The 27,970-nt window shown below is 47.3% G+C and overlaps 1 protein-coding gene across 1 annotated transcript; it reads left to right on the forward strand.

Annotated features, from left to right (window-relative positions):
- Positions 1-27,936, forward strand: LOC144784015 (uncharacterized). Its single transcript, XM_078662720.1, has 2 exons — positions 1-1,252; positions 27,557-27,936. The coding sequence occupies exons 1-2, from the start codon at positions 1-3 to the stop codon at positions 27,934-27,936; spliced, it is 1,632 nt and encodes a 543-aa protein (XP_078518846.1).
- The last annotated feature ends 34 nt before the right edge of the window (positions 27,937-27,970 follow it).

Genomic DNA, 27,970 nt, shown 5'->3' on the forward strand with positions numbered 1-27,970 from the left:
ATGTTAAGAAGTTGCATAGCGGCCCTATCATATGTTTTGATCATACTGTTCTTTTTGATGACAATCATGACGTGTCTCGGTTGGGCCCTCCACATTGCTTTCCCGCCAGCACCACATTCCTCTCCTGCACCTAACAACACTCAAGAACACACGCACCACGACTTGCCCCCTCATGAGCAAGCCCATAGGCTAGCTCTCCGAAACAATACCTTTATACAGATGCTACATTATACGCATCAGGCCAGCAATATCGCAGATTGCTGGATATGTGGCTGCCTCCCACCACATCAGAAGGAGGGAGTGATGCCTCTTTTCCCCTTCCCGTTTTCTTATAATGGAACTTGTGAGGCCTGGTTCGCCCTAATAACAGCCGACAGGACTACCCGTACCTCCTGCCCTGATGGAAATAGGTCATGCAAGAATGGGTGGCCTTGGGGGAACTTAAATAAGGTCCTTAATACTGTCTGCTACCCGAATGAGGATGGAAATCCTCAGGCGACAGGCAGGGTCCTAGAAAGCGAAGAATACAAGCAGGGGAACATGACCATGTCCTACAGAATATTCAATACCAAACCTAAAAAGAATGCTGGGCCCCCTTCTATCTCGGTCTCAACAGTAAAAGGGCACCTGTGCGTCCGGAAAAATGGTTCTGTCTCATTAGGACACAGTGACTGCCATACCACTGTGAGTTTTGAAGACAAGGGAAAATTATCATTTCTAGCATCCCGCCATACTTACTTCATCTGCGGGCAAACAGCCTATGTGCGGCTGCCCTTGAACTGGGGGGGAACGTGCTATATAGCATTTCTGCTACCTCCTGTCTTTGTGGGACCATCCTCTTACCACCGAGACCTCCTAGTGCCCCATGTTAGACATAAAAGAATGATCGATATCTCCGGGATTGATCACATGGAAACTACATTGGAACAATATACAGACTTCAACAAAGGATTCTTTTTCTTTATCGGCCCTGTGCAGAACAGCAAGCTCATACGCAAGTTGACAAGGACCTTGGCGGCTGTTGTAAATCAGACGGCATCTGCCCTGGGGAACTTGACTCAGGAACAGTCTGCCATAAGATTGGTTGCCCTCCAAAACCGCCTTGTCCTTGACGTCATCCTGGCTGACAGAGGCGGAGCCTGTAAAATTATCGGCTCTAGCTGCTGTATTTACATCCCTGATAACTCTCCGTCTGTATATACGGCTATAACAAAATTACACAAGATAGCCGCCAGCCTACATCAAGAACCTGGCACTTGGACATTGTCTGACTGGTTTTGGACAATAATATCATCCTGGGGATGGAAACTGCTGTCAGCAGCAGGCATAATATTCCTGGTAATAACTGGATGCTGCCTTTGCATCCAATGTGGCCCTGCCCTGTGCGGGCTATGCGCTGCAAGCTGCATTCCTAAGCCACATATCCAGCAGAAAGAAAACGAAACGATTATGCTATAGGAATGCATAGACAATCTCATGCAAATTGAGATATAGATACAGGTACACTCTGGGGCAAGGAGGGAATGAGGAAATAAAATTGGCAGTTGTGCCCCATCGTTTCCCTTCTCCGCCTGTCCGCCATTTTGATTCAGACAGCACCCATTTTGCGTGTGTCATCCATTTTGTCTCCAAACCCACGAGCAAGACACCCTGCACCTGGCCCCTCCGTTCATTGACCACACATTCTTGTGGCTCGGCCAATTCCGAGAACCAACAAGATAGTTCCTGTTTTAAGAGACAGTTCCTGTTCTTGACTCTAAGCCAGAAATAACCCCCGGTTGAGAAAGGGCCTTCAACTGAAAGGAGCATTTCGACACTAAGGAAGGACCTTCAACTGAAGGGAGCACATTTCGACAAACCTCATGCACTCTCACGAGACACAAGAGACGCCCATACCTTGACACATCTGGTTGGAAATTACTGTTTGTCACTTCCTTATTTTTTCTTCTTCTTCTTCTTTCTGCCTACTGCTTGAACTGTATAAATACCCTGCTGTATGAATAAAACATCAGACCACTCCTGTACCTGCTTGGTGCTGGAGCTCTCCCTTAACTCGAGTTATTGAATAAACCCTTCTTTATTCGAATACCACTGACTCCTCTCTTTACTTAATTTAAAGTATTTTACTAATATAGAAATTCTAAGATAAGGTAATATTAAATTATTTACCACAGCACCATGACCAGGGGGGTACCTTGGGCCTACCTAAGGCGTGCCTTACATGTAAGAAAAGGGAAGGGCTAGGCATGGCAAGTGGGTGCACTTGCCAGGTCTCCATGACATTTAAAAACTGTGTGCAAAGACCCTACAGTGGCAGATCTGAGACACATTTGAAAGGCTACTTGTGTTGGTGGCACAATCAGTGCTGCAGGCCGACTAGTAGAATTTGATTTAAAGACGGCCCTGGGCACATGCAGTGCACTGTACTAGGGACTTACCAGTAAATCAAACCTGCCAATCATGGAGAACCAATCCTAACACAATTTACAGTAGGAGCTGTGCACTTCAGCACTGAAACGCAGTGTGAGCAGAGACACAAAACCAGCAAAAACGAATTCAAAAACAGGAGGCCAAAAAGCAAAACGTCAGGTGATAAACCTACCAAAAATGCCTAGTTCAACAGAATGTCTCGAAGAGACAGTGCAAGCGCTGCCTAGGCAAGACTTAAAAAGGACTCTTGTGCCCTACGGATCTGCGATCCCTGACCACTCTGCACCCGACGCCTCCGGTCCGTGTCCAAGTGGCCCATCGGTCAAGAAAAGATTACCCGGTGATCCTGAGTCCCTAGTCCAGCGTGGGTTGACCCCTCCTGGACTCCACGACGATGCCTGCATTGTGAATTCAAAAGCTTGCCCCATCCATGACCAGCTCCTGTAAAAGAAACCCAATGCCAAAGGGCAGCCCTGCAACCGGAGCCCCTGGGGGTTGAGGAGCTTGACCAACTGTGCCCCTATGACCTACAGCATCCCAACACACCTCTGCTGTTGCAGGTTTCCTTCTGCATGCCTCCAGTTCATTACCTGCAGTCTGTTTTCCAAACAGAGTTTCTAAATTAAATTGCATTGGGCTCCTGACACCGTGTTTGCACCCTGCTCCAGTCTGCTGATGGTTATGTTGCCTTGTGCCCCCCACTTGCTTGCCTAAACCTCCGAAGCTTGAGCCCTGCAGCCGCTTTACTTACCTGCAAGCAGTGTGCCTTCAAGCATCACCAGTCTCCATTGGGTAACATCAGGCCTGATCTTCAACTTTGACTTCTGCACCCATCCGTCCTTGTGCCACTGGATGTACAGTGTTTGTGTTTACCTGAACTGTGCTCTCTACTGACCCTGTAACCTTAAGATTAGAATTGTAAGTTGGTTACTTACCTGTAAAACCACATTATTGATTTCCTCTATAGGTTAACATTGCAAAGACTGATGATTGTACTGTGTCCACTTTTAAAACTGAAAAGAATTTCTATTTAAAAAAGTACCTACCTTTTTGCAAAGATCTTGGTTTTAAAATAAATCTTGAGCAAAGCCTATTTTTATAAAATTGGTGTGGATCTCCTGTTTGCGTGCTGTGTTATTTATTGGTTATTGTGTGCACTACAAATGTCTTACACTCCTTTGTGTTAGGCCTAAGGCTGCATCGACACACTACCACAGATAGAGCACTTTGGGTTTGCAATGAGCGCTGTATGCTTGGGGGAATCTCTGGACTCTGTGCATGGTATATCCACTTAGTGGTATACTATATACAGAGCCAGCTTCCTACAGCCAAAAATGTGGCCATTCCAATAAAGGTTTGCTCCAGTCAAGTCCTCCAACCTCATCCAAGAGGCATAACAGGGCTGTCCTCGGGAATGTGTGACAGAGGTTCACAATGACATAAAAAAAAGCATGAGAGACACATCATCTTAAATAAGGTTACCCACCCTATAGCGCTTAGAGGCAAGAGGCCCCATTCCCACAGGTCCCTAGTCAAGGTGTTCATATGGGGCTGAAAATTAAGAGTCCAGGCTAGGTCTGGGAAGAGATATAGATATTTAAATATTTGAAGGAGAGACAGCGCATCGGGATCGCAGGACACCAAGAATGTCCTCTGTTGTTTCCCTCAACCAGTACCAACAGCGACTTGTTCATGTTTATTCGCAGAGCAGAGGCTTCACCATATAGGCAACGGATTTTGAGGCATCTGGGACCATAAAACTGCAGGCCCTCTAGAAATAATAGGATGCCATCTGCATAGAGAGTTATGCGCTCTTCAGGACCCCCACCTCCCAAAGTCATCCCTAATTTTGGGTGTCGCATCTGATATGGCACGCCAAGGTTTCAATTACTAGGGTAAATATTGACAGAGACAGGGCACATCCGTGGTGGGTGCCTCAGCAAATTAGGAAGCGCAGGGATAGGACTCACTTGACCCAGCCCTGGGCTGTAGGGGCATTCTATAGCATGCCGATGAGTTTGTGGAAGTAAGGCCCAAAATCTCCACACTTCAGCACGACTTCCAAGAAGGTACATTTGACAGTGTCAAAGGTATTTTCATAGTCAATTAGGAGTAAGGCCAGGGAGCCGCTCGATCAGCGTGGCGGGGACAGGGCAAGTTGTACCCTCCGTATCCAATGGCGGGTGCTACTGCCAGGCAACAGTCAACTTTGGTCCAGGTGGATTAGGTAACCCAACGTCTGACTTAATCTAGTCACTAGGACCTTCACAAACACTTTGGATTCGGAGTCAATGAGAGAAATAGGCATTATGAGGAACAATGTTCTGCAGGCTGGTTGGCCTTTGAAATCACCACTATAGTAGTAGTGTCCAGATCAGGAGGCGGAATGAGCCACGGTCTGCAACCTCATTGTAGAGGGCCAGTAGGTGACAGAGAAAATGGGTCTGGTAGTTTTAAGAAATTTGATGGGGAACCCATCTGTGCCAGGGGTCTTGCCTGAACTGAGATCTGAAATAGCCATGTTTATCTCCTCGGTTGGTCAAGTTTTCGGGCCAGAGAAGGAGTGAATCGAGTGCAGGAGAAACTCCTCTTGCAGTGGGGATGCAAGCTCATGTGGGGGGCACAGGGGTTCACCGCATATAAGTCTTGATAATAAGCCGCGAAGACATGAGCAACCACAGACGTACTTTCACAAAGGGTTCCATACGAATCACGAATAGCCAGCACCGTCCTAGTGAAGGCTGCATGAGTTGCCCGCCAATATGAGAGTCTGCTAGATTTGTATCCATGTTCGTAGACCAGTTAGGTAGACGTTCTTTGGCATTGCCTGGCTTCCTCTAGGGAGATCTGTTAAAGGGTGGACCTCGTCAGTACTAGAAGGCGCTCAGTGTCGCTGAACCTGGCCGCACGTCCGGCGCTCCAGGGAGAGGATCTGGGCTTCTAGATCCATCACCTATGCCAATTGGCATGTCTCCTTTCCCCTTACATATCCTTTGATCAGACCACTAAGAATGGGTTTACTGCACGCCCATAGGGATGCATCGGAGGACACGGGCACAGTATTACAGTTGAGCTTACAGATGATCTGGAGTTCCTCCTCTATAGAGTCAGCGCAGTCTTGGTCTACCAGATGCCAGGAGTTGATGCGCCTCATAGGTTATAAAGAGCCCCGAGGGGGTCCCATTTCCAAGATGAGGGGTGCGTGATCGGAGATGACTGGGGGCAGGATCAGTAAGTATTGTAATAATTGGAGGTCACTGGCTGGGAGCCAAACCTGATCGATTATGGACCCCGTTTTATGCACTGCTGAAGCGGTAGTTTATAGCAGTTGTGAGGGGTTCCATGATCTACAAGCATCACATAGGCCCATTGAGACGGCTCACGGTGTAAGTTTAGAGGAGCATGCACTTTGCCCTGGCCGAGGGAGCTCATAAATATCCAGTATGGGACCTGGGACAGCTTTAAATCCTCTTTATTGAGGTAGTTTCTGTGGGTAGGGCCTCCACAAGGTCCTGGAGGGCCTGCAATGGTGAGTGCAATATCTGTCAGGGGACGTAGAATGATATGAAGTTGTAGTGTCTAGCTTCTAGACAGCCCTCCATTCCAACGTACTTCCCCTGCGGGTCAATGTGTGATTAGGACACCACCACTAGGAAGGCCTTGTGCAGCAGGTAAGCAACCCCTTGCAAACCTCAGGAGAAGCCGACTCAGCCATATCCAAACTGGCCTAGGAAGGGACAGTGGGTGCATGACTACATCCGGGTGAAATAGCTTTATATAGCAGTCCATGGTGCTGCTCTGTTAGCTGCTTCTGCCTGCCACACTCAGACCTCACACACTAGGAAACACACAGTGTAAAACAGACAAGAGACACACATCATCTACCCTTAATGTATAATGAGCAAGAGAAAATCTGAGGTACAAAGTTGAAAATAATACGTTCGTTTAAAAAACGTAGGTTGTGTGAATTTTGAAGATGCTTCATCTGCTTCATGTGGATTTTGCCGGCCATGCTTAACCCTAAAAAAGGGAGCAACTCTTAAATGTATAACGGGCAGGGGAAAATCTTAAGTAATAAGGTGAAAATCTGCTACATGTTAAAGAAATGCAGACAGAAATACCAGAACACTTGGGGGTCCATTATGATGTCGGACAGATCGCCACCGCCATGGTGGCGCTGGCGATCCGCCCGACATTAATGCCCGCCCGCCACCCATTTCCCCCCCACCATATTACTATGGCAGGGGGGACCGCGGCGGACGTAAACACCGTCCGCCGCTTTTCCGCCCCGGTCGCCTTGTGGCCGGGGCGGAAAATGTTTAATATGGTGGCGGTGTCTAATAGACACCGCCAGCCTTATTAGGAAGGGCCTGCAGACATACCTTTCCGTGGCGGCAATGCCGCCACGGAAAGGCATGCAGAGACACTCCGGGGTGGAGGGTGCACATGGGGGGTACCTATGGTACCCCCCGCATTTCAAAGTGCAACATGGCAGGCACCGCGCGGTGTCTGTCATGTTGTGCTTTGAAATGCACAACGTGCATTTTTACCATTGCGGCGGGCGGCGCTTTCTGTACTGCCCGCCGCAATGGTAAAAATACAGGATGCGCCCGCCAGTGTGGCGGGCGCATCCTAATCGTCAAGGCTGGACCGCCGCTCCTATGGCGGGCAGACCCATTTTGCACTGGGATGGCGGGCGGACTAAGTCCGCCCGCCATCCTAATGGACCCCTTAAGTTACTTGCCAAACTCCCCATGGACAAAAAGCAGCAACCCTCAATATAAAACAGGCAAATGAAAATCTGATTAACAAAATAGAAAATAATACGCATATTCAAGAAATGCGGTTGTGTGAATTTTGGAGACACTTCAATCTGCTTCATGAGGCTTCTGCCAGTCACGCTCAAGCATCACAAAGCAGTAACCCTCAATGTAAATTAAATGTACTAAAATGAAAACATTCTGCATATTAAAAAAACGTGGTTATGTGAATTCTGAAGAGAGTTAATCTGATTCACGTGGCTTCTGCCTGCCGCACTCAAACCTCACAAAGCAAAAGCTCTCAATGTTCGACTGGAGGAGGGAAAATCTGATGTCCAAAGTTGAAAATAATACACATGTTTAAGCCGCACATTTAAATACGCATATTTACACACATAAATGTTTAAATATAAGTTTCAACCTCACAAAGCAGCATCCTTCAATGCACAACCTTGGTCTTGGAGGAGGGAGGCCGACTCTAAGGCTGCTGGAAACTGATGGCCTCCAGCATTCCTGTCCATCCAGCATGCCAAGTGGCATATGTGGTGTTAGAAATGGGGGTCTCTAGTTGTCAAGGGTTTGCACCTTTGTCCAAATAGGGACCCTTCTTCCTAGTCAGGATAAGGGAGTTCCACTCCTAAAATAACCCCCGCTCACCCCCTTGGTAGTTTGGCACGAGCAGTCAGGCTTATTTTAGAGGCAGTGTGTAGAGCATTTGCACATAACCAACAGTAATACAATGTAAGGTTAAGTATGAGTATACGTTTCTTTTCTGTGAGTAGATTAATTATTCAGGCTAAATCCTTCTTGTCTTCATTGCAATCACCATACAAATACTAAAAATTAATTCCATCTTCGTTGAATTTTACAAGAACTAGGGGCCAGATGTAGGTAGGGTTTTACCGGTCGGTAACGGCCGAATTCGGCCGTTACCGACCGGTAAAAGGATTTTGAGATGTAGGGGGCAAATCGGTAAATTTACCGTTCGGTAAATTTACCGATCGGTAATTTTACCGAATCTGTAAATATACCGGTCGGTAAATTTACCGACCGGTATTTTTACAGATTCGGTAAAATTGATATGTAGGTGGGACTCTTATGAGTCCCACAAGGCCTAAGAAATCGGTATTTTACCATCAAATTCAATTTGATGGTGAAATACCGATTCAGGTGTGCATGCACATGTGTGCATGCACACCTGTGCCATATGACAGGCAGACCTGCCCTTAGGGCAGGTATGCCTGCCATATGGCCCCCGACCCTTTTTTGGGGGTGCTAGAGGGTGTCAAAGTGACACCCCCTGCACCCTTGTCGAAATCGGTATTTACCGAATCGGTAAATACCGACCGGTAATGCCCCATTCATTCCTATGGGCTTCAAAGCCCATAGGAATGAATGGAGCATTACCGGTCGGTATTTACCGATTCGGTAAATACCGATTTTTACCGAATCGGTAAAATACACATCTGGATGGACCTACATGTCCACCCTTCATATTTACCGATTCTTAATTACCGAATCGGTAAAATTCGGCAATTAAGAATCGGTAAATATTTTTTACCTACATCTGGGCCTAGCTTTATTAATTCTACAAGGAGCAACAGCCGACACGTGTTTCGCCCCATGTGGCGAATAGCACCAGGGCTTTCTCAAGGCTAAGTCAATTTGATTACATCATTCTTTAGCTTTTTGCAGTTTTGTCGATGCACAGTACAAAGGTTATATTCCACGTTCAATTTTAGAAATAGAAGTAAATCTCCAGGATTAGCGATGTCTTCCGGGGAATCCGGTACGCGGCGCAGGTCCCAGGTGCTGTATTTCTTTGTGTTAGGGGGCACCTGGATTCCTGGGACCATCTCATTGTCCCCTAGTCAGATGAGGGTCATTTCTGCGGGATCCCCACCCTCCTGTGGGTACTCCTCCTCCCCTAGCGCTACACTAGCCAACACCTTGGACTGCCCACCGGTGGGTGGCTGTGCCCCCTTAGGGCACTTGGGGTCTCCCTTCATGTGACCCACCTGGTAGTTTGGCACAAGCAGTGTCAGAGCCTGACCAGCCTGTGTCAGAGCCTGAGCAGCCTGTGTCAGAGCCTGAAAAAAGCTTGTACCGTTGGTCTCTGCTTCTGTTTGGCTACGGACGAACACTCGCAGGACCTCCCACTTCCCAGCACATCCCGGCACTCACTCCGACTTCCGGCCTCGGTGCCGCACCGACAGCCGACAGCCGTATCGACCGCTGCCGCACGGAGCAAAAGAGAGAGCGGCGTGTGCGGGAGCCGCGACAAGTATAATTCACGGGGGGTCAGCGAGAGCCCGCACCCTCCGCGGTTGATAGAAGGCCGGCAAAGAACGAGCTACACAATAGGAGGCATGAAGCGCGGGGCGCGTGTGGTGTAGAGATAGTGGCAGCCAGTCAGCGGATTAACTAGGGTGGAGACAGAGCCCAAAAATAAATATACATACAAGTGGCAGGCGGCAGGCATATACAAACAGAAGGACAAAAGCCTTATATAAGGAACTGTGAAGGGGTGAATACAGCCACTGGAGCTTGCAGCAGTTTAAAAGTGCAATAGTGGTTGAGTATGCAGCCTGGAAATTGATTGGAGAGGGGGAAGTGGTGGAGGCAAGAGTGCGGGCCTACAGAAACAGAGGTAAGTGGAAGAGACAATTTTACCCCTTTTAACAAAAATAAATAAATAAATAAATAGGGGAAGTGCATAGGGAGTGGGGGTAGTTGCGTACCCATTGAGCTGTGGAAGCTAAATAAGGTGAAGGAGAAGCCCACTGTAACATCGTGTACGCCGGGAAGAAGGAGTTAAGGAAAAGAAAGTAAAGGCAATGGCCTTAGGGAAATCTAAACCCTGTAAAGTCCCGAAAAACCTTAAAAAAATCAGGAAATAAATCTGGGACGGAGGATTTGATTGAACTACCGAAAGGCTTGAACGACGCAAATATGGATATGGCGACACCCACCGGTAGTAGAGCAACAGCCAAGGGGTCTACCCACTCACCGAGCTCAACCCCACAGTTAGCGCCGACAATCTCTAAATCAGCAGGCAAAAAAGAGGGGTCGGCGGTATCAAAATCCATTAAGGATTTTATTGGTAAACATTTTAAAGTGAAGGAGACATCAGACAAGGAGATAAGTGTGCTAGAGACCCCGCAAATCATTGAGGACTCTGCAGCAATAAGCATGGAAGCTCTGAACCAGTCTAATTTTAATATTGCTGAGATACCTATGGAACCTCGCTTGTCCTCCTCGCCACGGCTGTTTCCGTCGATATTTACCCAGGACATAGGAGTAGAGGTGGTGAATGAAGAAAGAATACACCAAAGTAAATCCTTGGGTGAGGAAGACTTCGCCGGGAGAGAATCAAGCTCTAATGGAAACGAAAGACTGGAAAATTCAAATGCTGTTCGATTTGATTTGTCAGGCCTGCCTCTACATAGTCTGGAGGTGACGGGTTCCTCCAGCCTATTTATGCTTGAGGTCATGCTAATGCTCCAGAAAACCCTGCAGGGCATTTTAGAGGTTTCAGTCTTAAATAATGACATTTTAAAAATACAAGGAAACCAGTTTAAGGATATACTTGGGGAGTTGGCACAGATTACAACCTTGATGCCCTCACTAGTAAGGCCAGTAGAAGCTCAGGAGGAAAATAAAGTGGATAGGGGGGAAGCAGTGGTAAGGGCGAGTAGTCCTAAAGAGGATGTACCAACAGAATATGTATCCCGTTGCCCCATGATTATAAAGAGGTACGGGGAAAGGAGGTACATAAAGCAAAATGCAATATGGCGAAGGAAAGGGAAAAAGGCCCTATCTATATGCCAACCTGCGAAGCAACAGGAGTACGGGAGGGGGGTAACCCCTGAACATAAGACAGCGGATAAAGTAGTAAGGCAAGAAATTAAAAAGTTAAGCTTCGCAGATATAGGAGCAAGTACCAGTAGACCTGAGGAACAACCCAGGTGGAAAACAGGGAAAAGTATGGGAAAAAGGGAGAAGGATACCTTGAGGAATTACCCGGGGGGAAAAGGAGAACGCAGCACCAGATTGGGGGATGGAGACGTCCTCATGTGCAGGGCTTAGTAACTCAATCCCCGGGAAGGGTCTCAGGATGAGTTGTAGAGAAGAAGCAAACAGGCATAGAAGGGAAGAAACGCCAGATGAACATTTTCAAGATCCACAGTTAGAAAGGCCTGCAGACACCTGGATATTTGTTGAACCAATAGGACAGGGAAGGGGGGGGGGAATTAAGAAATGAAACCCTTTGAATCGTTCCCAGCTCCTCTCCTTATTTGCAAAGTGTCCTAGTTTAAGATATGTTAGTACTGCTGATTTAAAAGAAGTTGGGTTTATGGTTAATAGCAAGGGGGATGAAATAACAAAGGTCCTACTTCACTCAGCTCTAATAAAAGATGCAATGGAAAAGGCGGAAGCTGAGATGCTTTGGGAAGGAATTAGAATATTAAAAAGGGAGGAAGTGTTGATGGACAAACTAGGGAAATCATTCCTCAGGAACCATGCGGTGTTGGGTGAAAGACAAATAAAAATGATTAGTCTGGGTCGGGGTAAGAAGGACGCCCTTGAAATTACGATAATTCCAAAAATCGGAGGGGGGATGTTGAAGATGTCCTTGCCGGGAATAGATATAGAGAGTTGGCATACATGAATTGTGAGGAAGATGGGTATTTGAGTAATATTGATTAGGAAGTAGGGTCGTCGCACAGTCTACCCATTTTGTCTTGGAACGTAAATGGATATAATAGAATATTGGTACAGGAAGACTTTAAAAACATCCTTAGGAAAAACGATATTGTCTGTTTACAGGAAACTTGGCTGTGCGACGAAACTCCTGTTACCGAAGGCTTCACTCACCATGTAAAACCTGCAAGAAAGAACATAGTAGGTAGAGCATCAGGTGGTCAGATGACGTTGGTTTCAACAAGGATAGCTAGAGACATAGAACCCCTCAAACTCAAGTGCAACTGGGCATTAGGTAGTAGAGTGTGGATTTTAAATAATATGTTAGGGGGCGAAAATCTATGCATCATAAATGTGTATATACAGAAAGGAAAAATAAATGAGTATAAGGCTGACGTGGAACGCTTAAAAAAGGACCTGGGGGGCCTATGAGATTGCTATCCAAGAGATGTGCTCTTGATACTGGGGGACTTTAATCATAGATTAAACCCCCCAAAAACTGACTCTTGGCAGAGTGATCTGCTAAGAGTATATAATATTGAGTTTGCAAAGTTTCCCAGTTGCGACATCTCAACTCAAGATGAAGAGCTTGGTCAGCTGTTGGGGGCTATGGGCCTGATCTGCGCTAATGGAAGAAAGGAAGCGGATCGGCCCGCAAAGCGTACCTTTAAAGTAGGGCAGCAAATGTGCCCTATAGATTATGCATTTATAGAGGCCTGGAACTTCCACTTAATTAAACAGTTCGAAATACTCAGGGTGGAGGGTAGTGCTCATTACCCACTGCTGGTAGAATTACAGGTAAATAGCTTACCGCATAAACAAAAAGTGCTATAAGTAGAGGAGGAATACCCCAAGCGACTTACTACGCGAATTAGCGAAGAATATATAAAGAAACTGAGCGCACTCCAGTTAACAGTTAAATTGGATAACCTAGTACCAGGAGAGGGTAAATCCTGGTATGAGGGTATAATAAGGCAACTGGTTGAATGCCTCAGGATAAAAATTAAACATGGTAAACACAAGTTAGTATGCAATGCTAAATTATATCCTAATAATAAACCCTGGTTTGATGATGATTGCTGGAAAGTAAAGGCCGGTATTAGGCAACAGGAGAGACGCCTTAGAGGTAGCTACAATGAAGTAGCATCATTAGAACTTAGGAAATTAAAGATAAAATACAAGGCAATTATTAGAGATAAAAAAAGATCGTACAAAGATAAATGTGGGTGAACCTACTCGAAGTAATTGAAGAAAAAAATGTGAAAGGCTTCTGGAAGTTAATACAATAATGTACGGGGAAGGTTGTAGGGACTCTTCAGTGCTCTGTGCCAGAGGATAAATGGGTGACCTATCTTGAGGAAATCTATGGTAAATGGCCAAGGAGGGTGGAAACAATAGCCAACATCTGGACTGGAATAAGGGAAGAAGTAAAAGAGCATTTCTCCCCAGGCCATATTAGGAGCATAATAACTAGGCTAAATTTAACACGAGCTGTGGGCTCAGATAATTTACCAGCAGTCATTATAAAAACAAATTCAGAATGGTGGGCCGAGTTCTTCATGAGTATGTTCCAGGGGATATTAAAAACTGGCATTGTCCCAGATAGTTGGTACGGAGCTATTGTCAGACCAACACACAGAAAAAGTGACGTAAACTCTCCTAAAAACTATCGTCTGATAAACCTTCTGGACATAGGTGAAAAGGTATTCTCCAAAGTAATTTTAGGTTTGCTAAAGGAGTGGGTGGATGACAAACAGATAGTACCCCCAGAACATGGTGGGTTCAAAGAAGGTCACTCAACAGTTGACCATTGCTTTGCTCTTTGGTCCATTGCACGGAAGTCGATTGATCAAAGGGGTAACTTATTCTGCTGTTTTGTGGACTTCCGTGCAGCATTCGATCTTGAGGACAGGGAGCAGCTGTGGTCAACACTGGTAGGGTATGAAATACATGGTGATTTATTAGCCATGATCCAAGCATTGCATACAGAAAACTGGGCTCAGATAATCTTGGATGAGGAGGGAGGATTAACTGAGAGGATCCCAATTGGAAATGGATTGAGGCAAGGGTGTGTACTTGCCCCCCTACTGTTCTTAGCCGATCTACCTCTAAAATTAAGAGAGGTTAGAGGGGCGAGCCCGAAATTGGGAGGAAATCATATACCCTGCCTATTATATGACGATGATTTGGTGATTATGGACCAGACGGAGATAGGCCTTCAGAGAAAATTAAACAGGTTTAAAGAATACTGCATAATTACAAAATTAGTAGTGAACATGGTGAAGACTAAAATGTTATGTTTCGGAAGGAGAAAAATGAAGTTCTCATGGTATCTTGGTACAGAATTGCTCAAGAGGGTAACAGATTATAGATATCTGGGAATGTCGTTCACCAGTACCCTGAAATGGTATACACAGTTGCAAGCTTTAAAAATGAGGGCATCGGCTTCTGTGAAAGGCCTAAAAAGATTTAATAGTACCTACGGAGAAATGTTGGATAGGCCGGTCATAAAAGCCTACCAAGCAATGGTCCCTCCACAATTTCTGTATGGAGCCGAGGTACTTTACTTAAGCGGTAAGAACTCCTGGGATAAAGAGCAGGGAAATATGCTAAAAAGCTTGTTCTTGCTGCCTAAATGATCAATGGTACAGGCAGCAAGACTTGAGCTGGGAATTACCTCCTGGGCTATAACTGCCTATATGGCCCTAGTACGTTTTTGGCAGCGCAATGGGCTAAAGGGGAAATTGCCATTAGCAAGCTGCCCTGGGCGAAAGAGACTAGAGCATCAATAAGCGAAGCATATGGGGTGTTTGGTTTGAGGGTATGCTCGCAGCAAGACCATGTGACAATATGCAAGAAGGAATTAAGGTCTCTGAGATTTGATATGTCTCGTATATATGATCGGGAGTACCTCTCACGAAAAACCTTGGTGGCCCACATGACCCTGATTTGGGAGAATGATCAACATTTTCCCTCTGTGAACCGGCTACCCAGTTACCGTTTAAGGCGGGAAGTTTTAAAAATGCGAATTGGGATAAACCCATGCTATGCGAACAATGGGGTTCGAAACCTTATGATAGATTGCAATGGTAGATGCACTTGTATACTAGGTACCCCCTGTGATATTTTACATATTTTACTAGATTGTATGAAAATTTTAGACATACGAAAGGAGATTTTATGTCCGATTTTTAAAAAATATAGGATTAGGAATAGGATGCAAGCTGTTAACCTTTTGGTGCAATTGGGGAACTTATGTGCTATGGGGAAATATATGAATAAAGTTAAAGTGTTCCTAAAGTGCACAGAGTAAGCATTGTAATGCTCCCCTTAGGACTATACGAGGTTGCTCTATCAAGGGATTACAGTATTGCTTGTCATATATATGAAGGATTTGATGTATATGTATGAATTAATTGATTTTAATAATTTAGAATGATATTTTAAAGGAAAGCTAAATTATGTGTGTCGAGAGGTGCAATATCTTTTTATGATACCGCCGTGTTTATGTCTTTTAATGTTATGATAAGAGGTAAATTGTATACTTTTATGGTTGTAACAAACCAAATAAAGTTTTGTTTGACTGACAGTCAGACTTATCTTAGAGGCAGTGTGTAAAGCATTTACACATAACCAACAGTAATACAATGTAAGCACTACAAAAGGACACCACACCAGTTTAGAAAAATATCCAATATTTTTATATACTTAAGACAAGACCAAAAACGATAAAAATCCACAATACAGTACTTAAAAATTCAGTTACCGAAATATGCTTGAAAACAGTTCCTTGATGTCGATAGCTCTGTCCGGGATTATCGCGGCGTCGTGAGCAGACAAATCCAAACAGTTCTGGCTGACGGAGGCGTCGCGGGCCAGCTACAGTGTCTGGAAGACCCACAAACAGTACCTTTACAAATGCAGAGCATCGGCGACCTCTTGGTGAGCTTCCGAAAGAACAGCGTCTTCAGGCGTCGGTTCCGGAGGTCGGTGCAGGAGTCGTCGGGCCCCCGAAGTCACACGCGTTGCAAGATCGAACTCCTCTCTGTTGAAGTCAAGAGCACTAGCGTCGGCAGGCGTCGGGTGCTGTGATGACAAGTGCAGTGGTGCGGTGGCCTCAGGTCGCGGTACGAGCCGCGGCTCGGTGGCGGCATAATATGGCGTCATCAGTGAGACCATGGTCGCGGTGCGAAGTGAATGCGGTGCTCGTCGTGGTGTTAGCAGGTCACGGGGCAAGCAGCGGCGTCGTCGTTGCTGAACCACTGTCGTTGGCTAACAAACTGGAGTCAATGGCACCGGCATCGGTAGGCCAAAGCTGCGGTGCTGAATGAGGGTGGTGCGTCATGTAACTTTACGAGGGATGCCCTCAAACCACAGTGCAAGCAGCGTCATCGATTTCAGCGTGGAATGTTGTCGTCGTGGAGGCCAAGGCGTTGTCGCGAAGTGAGGTGGTGCGGAATGCGGTGCCCACAGGTAGCGGTGTGAGCAACGGCTCAGTGGCAGCATCAGCAGGCATCGTCAGTGAGACCAGGGTCACGGTGCAGCATTGTGGCGGTGCCCTCTGCGGTGCCATCAGGACACAGAGTCAGCAGCGGTGTCGTCAACGTTGTCGGGTTGCTTTTTCCTATGTTGCAGCACAAAACACACAGTTCCCAGTGCTGAGGGCAGAAAAGCTTGAAGTCTTTGCTGTTCCTGAGACTTCTTGATCAGGGGGCAAGCTCTACCTCAAGCCCTTGGAGAAACTCACAAAAGTAGATTGCAGAAAGTTCAGTCCAGTCCTTTCACTGCGCAAGACAAAAGTAGCCACTGCAGGCCAACACAGCAAAGCACACAGCAATGTGATAGTTTCTCCTCGCAGCTTCTCCAGCTCTTCTTCTTGGTCCAAAAGAGTTCTAAAATTCTGGGGTCTGGGCCCCAGTATTTACATCCCAAAATCGTTTCATCTCTTAGGCAGAGAGTGTCTGTGCCCAGCCAGAACCAGTTCTGACTTCGCTTGGGTGGCTTCCTGGCAGGAGGTGGAGACAGCATTGTCAGAGGCAGACCAGGACCATTTAGGTGCAAGGAAATCTCCTCCCTTCACTCTAAATGCAGCCCAGGTCGATTCAGCCCTTTCCTGACCCACCTAGACTATCCAGAGCCACTCCTACGCCCCAGCCCTTGTCATCCAAAACCCAGACAGTTAATCCACAAACCCAGCAGAGGCACACGGGATGGTTGGGCAAGAAAATACCTACTTTCCTAAAGTGGTATTTTCAAACACAGAATGTAAAAATCACCTTCACTAAAAGATGCATCTTTAGATTCTGAGTTCAGGCATACTAAACTTCATTTTCCTACCTAGTTCCCAGGGCCAGTTATGTTTATAGGATGTTATAAACAAACTCCCCATTCTGTCCAATAGGGAACACGTAGCCTTGCAATAGTGAAAAACGAAATTGGCAGAAATTCACTATCAGGACATGCTACACACACCAGGGCATGTCCTTCCTTTCACATACACTGCACCCTGCCCATAGGGGTACCTTGGCCCTACCTTAGGGGTGACTGAATGTAAGAAAGAGGAAGGTTAGGGCCTTACAAGTGGGTGCACTTGCCAGGTTTACATGGCAGTACCAGACCCTACACAGGCTCTGCAATGGCAAGCCGGAGTTACATTTACGGGCTGCTTGGGTGGGTGGCACAATCCAGTAGTGCAGCCCACCAACTACATTTGATTTGCAGACACCTATATTGATATGATATTTGTGTGTGGCATTATTTCCTGGCTGCAACCCCTGTTATATTTCAATTAATGATCCCCTGGAATCTCTATGAAAAATTAATTGTAAATGAATTGAAATTTTAAATGTGTATATTTGTACCCGTGATCTATTTTATTAATGGTTTTTATGAGTATGCTTGTATGGATGTATATTTTACACCGAATAAAGCTGTTTTTGATTTGATTTACAGGCCCTGGCACATGCAGTGCACTTTATTAGGGACTGACAGATAAATCAAACAGGCCAATCATGGAAACACCAATCTACAACACATTTTACCACAGGAGCACATGCACTTTACCACTGATCATCAGTGAGAAAAGTGCACAGAAACACTAAGCCAGCACAAACCGAGTCAAAACCGGAAGGTCAGAAAGCAAAAAACTCAGGGGAAACACACTGAAAGATGCCAAGTCTAACACATGTCCCCTCCAGCTGAAAGTAGGGGAAACTACCCACCCTCCTGGGAGTTCTCTTCACTAAGGCAGAAGAACCTGGACAGACCATCTGCATTGGAGTGTTCTGTGCCAGGACGGTGTTCCACCATAAAGTCCATTCCCTGTATGGAGATGGACCACCTCAGCTGTTTTGGATTTTCACCCCTCATTTACATTAACCAACTCCGGGCCTGTGGTCTGTCTGAACCTGGAAGGGCCTCAGCTTCTTCAGTGCCCAGACCACAGCGAACGCTTCCCTTTCTATGGCACTCTACCTCTGTTCCCTGGGTAGTAGTCTCCTGCTAAGGAAGACTACAGGCTGGTCTAGGCCCTCTTCGTACAGTTGAGAGAGCACTGCTCCCACATCATGCTCTGAAGCGTCAGTCTGCACGACAAATTCCTTGGAGAAGTCGGGTGCCTTCTGCCCAGGTGCTGTGTACATGGCGGCCTTCAGGGTATCAAAAGCCTACTGGTAGGACTCAGTCCAGATCACCTTCTTGGGCTGCTTCCTGGAAATCAGCTCTGTCAAGGGAGCAACAATGGTGCCATAGCGTTTAACAAACAGGCTCTCACCTCTCTGTCTGGGTCTTGAGGGGCTCCCAAGCCAGAATGGTGTCAATCTTGGGCTGTAGGGGCGACACCTGGCCGCTTCCTACCTGATGTCTCAAGTACACCACAGAACCCTGCCCGATCTGGCACTTGCCGGTCTTGATCATGAGGCCTGCTCTCTGCAGAGCCCTTCACTGAGGTGTTGCAACTGCTCTTCCCAGCTGGAACTGAACACTGTGATGTCATCCAGGTAGGCGGCACTGATATCCTCCAGTCCAGCCAGCAACTGGTTGACCAACCTCTGAAAGGTGGCAGGGGCATTTTTCAACCCAAAGGGCATCCCCTGGAACTGGTAATGTCCTTCTGGGGTTGAGAATGTGGACCTCTCCTTGGCCCCATCGGTTAAGGCAATCTGCCAGTACCCAGACGTTAAATCAAACATGCTGAGGAACTTGGCAGCTCCCAACCGATCAATGAGCTCATCAGCTCTGGGGATGGGATGCGCATCAGTCCTGATGACGGCATTGAGCCCACGGTAGTCCACACAAAACTGCCCTTCTGGAGTGGCACCGGGTGCAAGCAGCCGTTGGGACCAAGACCACTAGGCTGGCCGAAGGACTGTTGGAAGGCTCGAGCACCCCTAACGCCAACATCTTAGAGACCTCCTCTTTGATGCTGACTTTGACCCGGTCAGTCAGTCTGTAAATCTTGTGCTTCACAGGAGGGCTATCAGCAGTGTCCACGTCATGGGTAAATCAGTGAGTAACACCTGGGTCAGACAGAACAGTGGGGCAAACCGTCCCAACAACTGGTGACAATCGCTTTGCTGCTCTGGGACAGTGTAGGGAAGAGGATCACACCTTCCACTGTCCCAATGTGCTCCTTGGTAGGCAGGAGGTCAGGGAGAGATTCACTCTCCTCTTTAACCTCATCATCTGTCACCAATAGCATGCTCACTTCGGACCTCTCGAAGTGGGGTTTGAGGCGGTTCACGTGGAGGATCCACAAAGGGTTCCTTGGAGCCTGCAAATCCACCAGATAGGTGACATCCTTTTGTGCCCCACCACCTCAAACAGCCCAGTCCACTTGTCCTGCAAGGCACAAGGTTCCACTGGGGCCATGACCCATACTTTTTGCCTAGGTTGAAATTCGACCAGAGTGGCATTCTGGTCATACCACTTCTTCATTTCTTCCTGGCTTGCTTCCAGGTTTGTCTGAACGAGTTTCCTGAAGCAGGCAGTTTGGTTTCTGAAGGCCAACTAAACACATACTGGGGAGGGGAGTCCTCCTGGGAGCTGCCTCCCAGCCTTCCTTCACCAAACTCAGAGGTCCCATACAGAAGCTCAAAAGGACTGAACCCAAGAGACTTCTGTGGCACCTCCCTGTACACAAAGAGAAGGCATGGCAAAAGGATGTCCCACATACACCTCAAAGGTTCAGTTAGACCTTTAATCATGCCCTTCTAGGTCTGGTTGAACCTTTCCACCAGACCGTTACCTTGTGGGTGGTAAGGAGTGGTGAACTTGTAGGTTACACCACACTCCTTCCACAGGGATGTCATATACCTTCATATGAAATTGGTTTCCCTGTCAGAAACCACCTCTCTGGGGAAACCCATACGGGAAAATATCCCCATTAACCCCCGGTCCCCCACTGGTGCTGTCGCTGTTCTGAGAGGGATTGCCTCCGGGTGCCGGGTGGCATGGTCCACCAAGAACAGGATGTACCTGTTGCCCATGGCTGTCTTGGGATCCAGTGGCTCCATAATGTCCATCCCTACCCTTTTAAAGGGTGTTAAAACAACTGGAAAAGGCTGGAGAGGAGCTTTGACCTTCCTCCCACTCGTACCACTTGCCTGGTAAGTTTGGCAAGACCTGCAATGTCCATCTGACTGCCTTCGCATTTGGGGGCCAGAAGAAGTGGGTGGCAAGCCTGTCAAAGGTCTTGTCCTGCCCCAAATGTCCTGCCAAAGGCACGTCTTGAGCCAGAACCAGTAGGAAGGTCCTGAAGCGCTGGGGTACCACCAGCACACAGCTGGCCCAGGCTCAGCGTCCTTAGGCTCACTGTATAGGAGACCACTCTACCAGTATATCCAATGTGATCCAGACTGATCACCAGCTGCCTGGTCTGTAGCCTGCTGCCGAAGACCCTCTAGAGAAGGGCACTCTTTCTGCTTCTTGCAGGATTCTTCCCTGGAGGGGCCCCCTTCTTGCTGCCAATGGGTCAGCTCAGAGATATCCCCCAGTTCAGCTACCTGTTCCCCTGTAGGTCCGCCTCCTCCAGGTCCATGGGAAAGTTAGGGGCCAGTTTCCCGCTCCCCTTGCCCTTTCTCTTGGCAGGGACTTGGGCCACTGTTTCAGGCTCCATGTCCTCTTGATCACCCTTTCTGGTCGCCATTGACCGAGTGGACACGCATGCCCACTCTGGCAACCCAAGCATCTACAAGTGAGACCTGAGCTCAACATCCTTCCATAAGGTCTGCTCCAGGTCGTTACCTAGCAGACAATATACAGGCATGGAAGGGCTCACAAGAACCCTCAAGGGACCTGAGACCCCCCACTCGAAGGGAACCTGTGCCACCATACAGTGGCGCTCTGAATTGTCCACAGCAGTTACTTGGTGGAATGCACCTGGGACTACCTGCTCCTCAGAGACCATGTGACACCGGACTGAGGTCACACTGGCTCCGTGCCTCTGAGAGCCTCTACCCTTTTCCCATTGATGGTCACCCAGGTGCTGTATTTCTTTGTGGTAGGGGGCACCTGAATTCCTGGGACCATCTTATTGTCCCCTAGTGACATGAGGGTCATTTCTGCGGGATCCCCACCCTCCTGTGGGTACTCCTCCACCCCAAGCGCTACACTAGCCAACACCTTGGACTGCCCATCGGTGGGTGGCTGTGCCCCCTTAGGGCACTTGGGGTCCCCCTTCATGTGACCCACCTGGTAGTTTGGCACAAGTAGGCAGGCTTATCTTAGAGGCAGTGTGTAAAGCATTTACACATAACCAACAGTAATACAGTGTAAGCACTAAAAAAGTTCACCACACCAGTTTAGAAAAATATCCAATATTTATATACCTAAGACAAGACCAAAAACGATAAAAATTCACAATACAGTACTTAAAAAAAAATTCACTTATCAAAATGTGCTTGAAAAACAGTTCCTTGATGTCGATAGCTGCGTCCAGGACTATAACAGCGTCGTGAGCAAACAAATCCAAACAGTTCTGGCTGACCGCTGCATCGCCAGCTAGCTACGGTGTCAGGAAGATCCACAAACAGTACCTTTAGAAATGCAGGGTGTTGGCGACCTCTCGTTGAGCTTCCAAAAACACGATGTCCACAGGCGTCTGTTCCAGAGATCGGTGCAGGAGTCGGGGCTCTCGAAGTCACACGCGTTGCAGATCGAACTCCTCTCTGTTGAAGTCAGGAGCGCTGGTGTTGGCAGGCATCGGGTACTGCGAATTGAAGTGCAGTGGTGCGGCGTGCAGAGTCCTCGGGTCGCGGTGTGAGCAGCGGCTTGGTAGCGGTGTCAGATTGCATAGTCGGTGAGACCAGGGTCGCGGTGCGAAGTGTAAGCGGTGCTCGTCGCGGTGCTGGCAGGCCACTGTGCAAGCAACGGCGTTGTCGTTGCTGAAGCACTGGAGTTGATGGCACTGGTGTCGGTAGTAGGCCAGGGCTGCGGTGTGGGATGAGTGGTGCCCTCAGACCATGGTACAAGCAGCGGCGTCGATTTCGGCGTGGAGTGTCGTAGTTGGGGAGGCCAAGATGTCGTCGCGAGTCGGTGCGGAGTGCCTTGCCCACAGGTCGTGGTGCAAAAAGCGGCGCAGTGGTGGTGTGAGCAGGCGTCGTCTGTGAGACCAGGGTCGTGTTGCCGCGGTGCCCTCTGGACACGGAGTCGGCAGCGTCAATGTTGTCGGGCTGTTGCAGCACAAAACACACAGTCTCCAGTGCTGAGGGCAGAAGAGCTTGAAATCTTTGCTGTTGGTACTGTTCCATTGTCAATAGTGTTCAGGCCAAAGTTGACTGAGTTGCAAATAGTGATCCATTTACCTATGCATTTGTTGAGGAGGGCTTTTTGATGTCCCCACCTCTGACGGGTAGCGTAGGTTGATCTATCACCTGCCAAGTGATGTCTGTTTCGCAATGATTTTTCTCAATGTAGTGGGAGCCCAATGGAGCAGTGACGACTTTGCAGTGAATTCTGCTTCTATGTTGAATAATCCTCTGTTTGACCATTTGGGTGGTCTGGCCGATGTATAAGAGGTCGCAGGGGCATTGAATGGCGTACATGACGTTTTGGGATCTACAGTTGGTTAGGGTATTCAGTTTGTAGGATCTGTTGTTGGTTTTGAAATCCTTTGTGTTATGTGTCAGATCACATACGGAGCAATTTTGGCATTTGTAATGACCAATGGCGGGGGTATACCCCAGGCGGCCGTGATTGTGTTTTTTTCTGTGTTGTTGGTAGGCCATGCAATAGCATGAACTAGATGTGTTGCCAGGTTGTTGCCACATTGGTATGAAAAGAGGAGAGGCTCTTTGAATGTTTCAAAATTTCTGAGTAGCGGCCAGTTGCGTTTGATGATCTTGCTGACTTTGTTGCTGCAGGGGCTGAACCTGGAGACAAAGAGTATCCTGTACGATTAAGTATCAAGGACCCCCTGAAGGAATGAATAAACCAAACCTAGGCTAGGGAAAAACAAGTGAGATAAAACAACCTAGGCACTATGGTATTATGAATTGTCAAACTTTTAAAAAAATAATAAAGAGGTGAAACTACAAAGGTCCAGTATCTAACATTTAATGACATTCATATTAAAAACAGACAGAGCTTTCAGCAGATTGATCTGAGTTAAAAATTCAAACAAATGCATGACATTACATAAAAATAAATCAATTATCAATACATATCGCTTCCCGATGAATGTCATTAAATGTTAGATACTGGACCATTGTAGTTCCACCTCTTTATTATTTTTTTAAAAGTTTGACAATTCATAATACCATAGTGCCTAGGTTGTTTTATCTCACTTGACAAAGAGTATCCTGGTCATACTTTTCTTGGCTTGGGCGTGAGGAGATGTTCATGGTGACAGTACCAGGCTCTTTTGCATGCTCGAGTAACTAATTGTTTTGGATATTCCCTCCCTCCCACATGCCGCCCGCTTCCCCTATGAGGCCGGCCCCGCCCGCTCACACTCCTCTCCTTCACCCTCAGGTTCCTGTGATCCGGGACCTTCCGCAACGGCTGCCCTCCTCAGCAGTGGACACGGGACCGTGTCCATCCAGGTAATGCAGCCTCATTCTCCCCACTCCCATTTCTCACCGCCTTGACCGGATAGACTTCTCTCACCCTTAGTCATCCATACTAGGTCACGAGCTTTCCTCGCCCATCTTTATTCACGGCCGCCATAGACTTTAGACGCACTCACACGGGCCATTTCATTTCCCTTCTTCTATTAATTGCTCTCACCACCCTGATCGGATAGCCTCGACTCACTCTTAGGTCCTGATACCCGGTCACGCACTTCACCCGCCCCCCCTTTAGTCACAGCCACCTTAGACATTAGGCGCCCTTACACGAGCCATCCTAATTAATTCAATTACTCAGTGGCGCCTCTTGCACATGACCGGCACGTGCAGGGCCTTTCGTCTTCACACCGGTATGCGCCTGATCACTTGCCCCATCACACAGGGGCTAGCGACCCACAGTACGGCGGACCTACCCCATAGCAGTACTCCCACACTCCACTGACGCGTCACGGGATTCATCCAGCCATTCTCTCCACTCTGCCACCCACGTAGCAGTTATTACGCACCTCCGCCCAAACACTTCTTTCCTCGCGCTCTTACCTTGTCCCTGTCAGGCTCCTCCGTTCTGAATCCTCAGGGTTGTATCGATGCTCTAAGGGGCCCACCTCTGGACAACCCCAAGTCTGGCACATGTAAAACACAGACTATTGGGGTAATCGAGCGGGGGAAGGAAAGGGTAGGGACTGCTGGGAGGGAGATCTGTAGTAGACACAAAAGGCACAATATAAGCACAGGGTCTAACTTCAATATCCTTCAGAGACAGTCAATTGTAATCGAACTCCTAATACTATTCTCCCACCCCTCACCTGTAAAATAAAGAAGGTGTAACCTATCAAGTAGAAGAGAGCAGAGGGCTGAGGCAGGTTTACTTCAAGCAACTAGCGTATCTTGAACAGGAAACAAAAGGACACACAGATTGGATAGATATACTTCAGGTGTCTAATCAAAGCAGAAAAACACATAAGTCATGCACTCCCTGTATTCACCTACCAACTTGTGCTCGAGGTGAGACATAAACGCCTTGCCTACAAATGACACCAACCCTCTCTGAAGACTCTCTCCTATAACAGGTAAAGAATAAGAGAACATATGAAAGTTTGCTTCCTGACTATTACCGCAATCACTTCTCGCTAATAGACAAAAAGGTATTTCTGCTAGCGACTGTTATGTTCACATTGTCACTAACATGTAAAGCAACCAATCCAGGCACTATAGTAAAGGCTCCTTCAGTATCCCTGCTGCAAATGACTTTCAGTATTTTGTACAGGATTTGGCATCCAGGAACGTTTCTCTCCACAGAGCCTGAAATCCAAAGGTATAACTGAGCCACTCGAATCAGGTGGTAGAAGAACCCAGAGACACCAGATACAAAGGACTCCTCTGCAAGAAGACCGGGTAACTGGTCTCTGCCAACAGAGGAGTTCAGGAGTTGTAGCAATGATAAACAAGGACTCCTCTGCAAGAGACCGAAAGACAGGTCTCCGCCAACAGAGGATAGAGAACCAAAGCGAAACTGGGAAACACAGGCTCCACTGCAATATGATCGGAACTCCCGATCACTGCCAACAACGAAGATCTAGAAAGTAGCCTGGAGCGCTACTTGTCTCCACAAAAGATACGAGTACTCTTTGGTGTGAGAACGCACTCTTACCGCCCTTTACCAGGGAAATCCAAAACAGTCCGCTTCGGGCGAATCCCTCAGAATTATCGGCAGGGAGCGTTCTCACCGCGATCTTTTACTTCCGCGTGTGACGTCACGCGAATCACTTCTCACGTGATTTGCAAGGCATGCAGGGAATTGTAGTTTTGGCATGCCGTTGTCTCGAAATCCGTTTTACCAAACACGGCAGTCAGTGACTACCTGCGGCGGAACATGACAGTCCCATTCTCCCCACCCTTACCCTTCTCCTTTTCCACCCTTGTACAGCACCGTCCAACTTTTCAACCAGGTCCTGAAGATGATCCTAAGTAATTTGATCGAAACGTTGTCGACCTGTCAGCGCAAACGATGGCACACTCTCCTCGTGGTTCAACTGAAATTGTTTTCAATTTTCCTAAAACCGTGTAAATCATTGTCTTGAACCACCAGTTTCACTCTATATATTTGTTCATGTTTGCACATTGCGCCGTTTCTCACTGATGTCACATTGTCACTTGCGTCGCTACCCTTTGTGTCACGTACACAATCAAGCACCAAGTCCAATTCGGCTTATTCACTAAATTTTTTGCCAACAGTGCTGTCACAACTGTACTTCTTCTTACTTAAATTTGTCCTTAATTATATGATGCCATGGGCACATTCCAAAAAACGTATTGAGAGTCTCCTCTTTCTTTCGTGTAATGTTATTTACATACATGTATAACTGTCCTGCCTAATGATACCAGTTGAGATATTGTGTTCCTTTTTCATGTACCTACCCACATCTCAACGTGGTTTATGGGTGTTACTCCTGTTGCCTGATAAAAAAAAAAACAACAAAAAAAAAACACTAAGGGGCATATGTAGGTAGGCCTTTGCGATTCGCAAACGCCGTAATTCGCAGAATTACTGGTGTTTGCGAACGCAAAAGTGTGTGATGCTATGTAGGTAAGAAATGTTCCATGCAAAATTGCTAATCGCAAAATTTGCGATTAGCAATTTTGCGAGTAATGGGTTCTGAGAATAAATATGCGAATTCGCAATTTCCAATATAGGAAAAAATCGCAAATAGCGAATTTACGAAAATCGCAATTTTGCACTTTTCAATTACCACCAACTCTGGCCAGGTGGTAACCAGGTGCAACCTATTAAAGTGGCCCATGATGCATCAGTGGCTTCACACAATGGCTGGGCTTTATGTTATAGCCAGGAGGCTGCGCATCCGACACGGTGAAGAGAGAAGGAGACGCCAGGAGAGGATCTACAGGACACGCATCACCCTCTTCCAACGCACTGAGGAGGACATCCATGTGCACTACAGGCTGCATGCAGACAGTATTCTTGAGCTGATAGAGGAGCTGACACCCATGCTTGAGCACCCCACATACAGGGCCCAAACCATTCCCACACACATACAGGTGTTGTGCTCACTGCACCTCCTAGCGTCAGGGAGTTTCCAGGGGGTAATTGCCGCAGTGGGAGGGGTGTCTCAGAGCGCACTTTTGTGTTTCTTCCATGCTTTCCTCAATGCTATGATGCAGAGGATGCATAACCACATCAAATTCCCAGACACACAGCAGGAACTTGACCAAACCAAACAGGATTTTTATCAAATTGCCCAATTCCCCCACGTGATTGGCTGTGTAGACGGAACACATGTTGCACTGTCCCCCCCATCACACAATGAGTATGTTTTTAGAAACAGAAACTCATACCATTCAATTAACATCCAGGTAGTCTGCAATGCCAAAAATATCATCACCTATATAGTTTCAAAATTTCCAGGAAGCACTCATGATTCCTTCATTTTTAGACACTGTGCTTTACATCGCAGACTTACAAATGGCGATTTTGGAGAGGGATACCTGCTAGGTAATTTCATGGCACACACAAACAGTAGTATGAAATGTTTCAACGTGCAGCATCTCACTAAACTACAACATTCTTCTTCCATGCAGGAGACAGTGCATATGCTGTGCGTGACTACATTCTCACACCCTACCTAAATCCAACCACAGCTACTGAGCGGAGATACAACACTGCCCACAGAGCCACAAGAGCCACCATCGAGAGAACCTTTGGAATCCTCAAAAGCCGTTTCTGCTGTCTCCACAAGAGTGGAGGCACTCTGCAGTACAGTCCTGAGACGTGTTGCAAGATAGTGGTCGCCTGCGCTATGCTACACAATATAGCTATCAAGAAGGGCACCCCAGTGGATCTGACAGACTCCGACACATCTGATGAGAAGGAACCAGCCCCCCAACGCAGACGTGCAGGAGGAGCTGGGACAGCTGCTGGGCGCATTAGACGTGATGACATCACACAGAACTACTTCTAGGTAAGAGAAAAAAAGTTTACTTCCTTAAATGCAG

The sequence above is a fragment of the Lissotriton helveticus genome, chromosome 10 (assembly GCF_964261635.1).
Source record: "Lissotriton helveticus chromosome 10, aLisHel1.1, whole genome shotgun sequence".
Classification (NCBI taxonomy): Eukaryota; Metazoa; Chordata; class Amphibia; order Caudata; family Salamandridae; genus Lissotriton; species Lissotriton helveticus.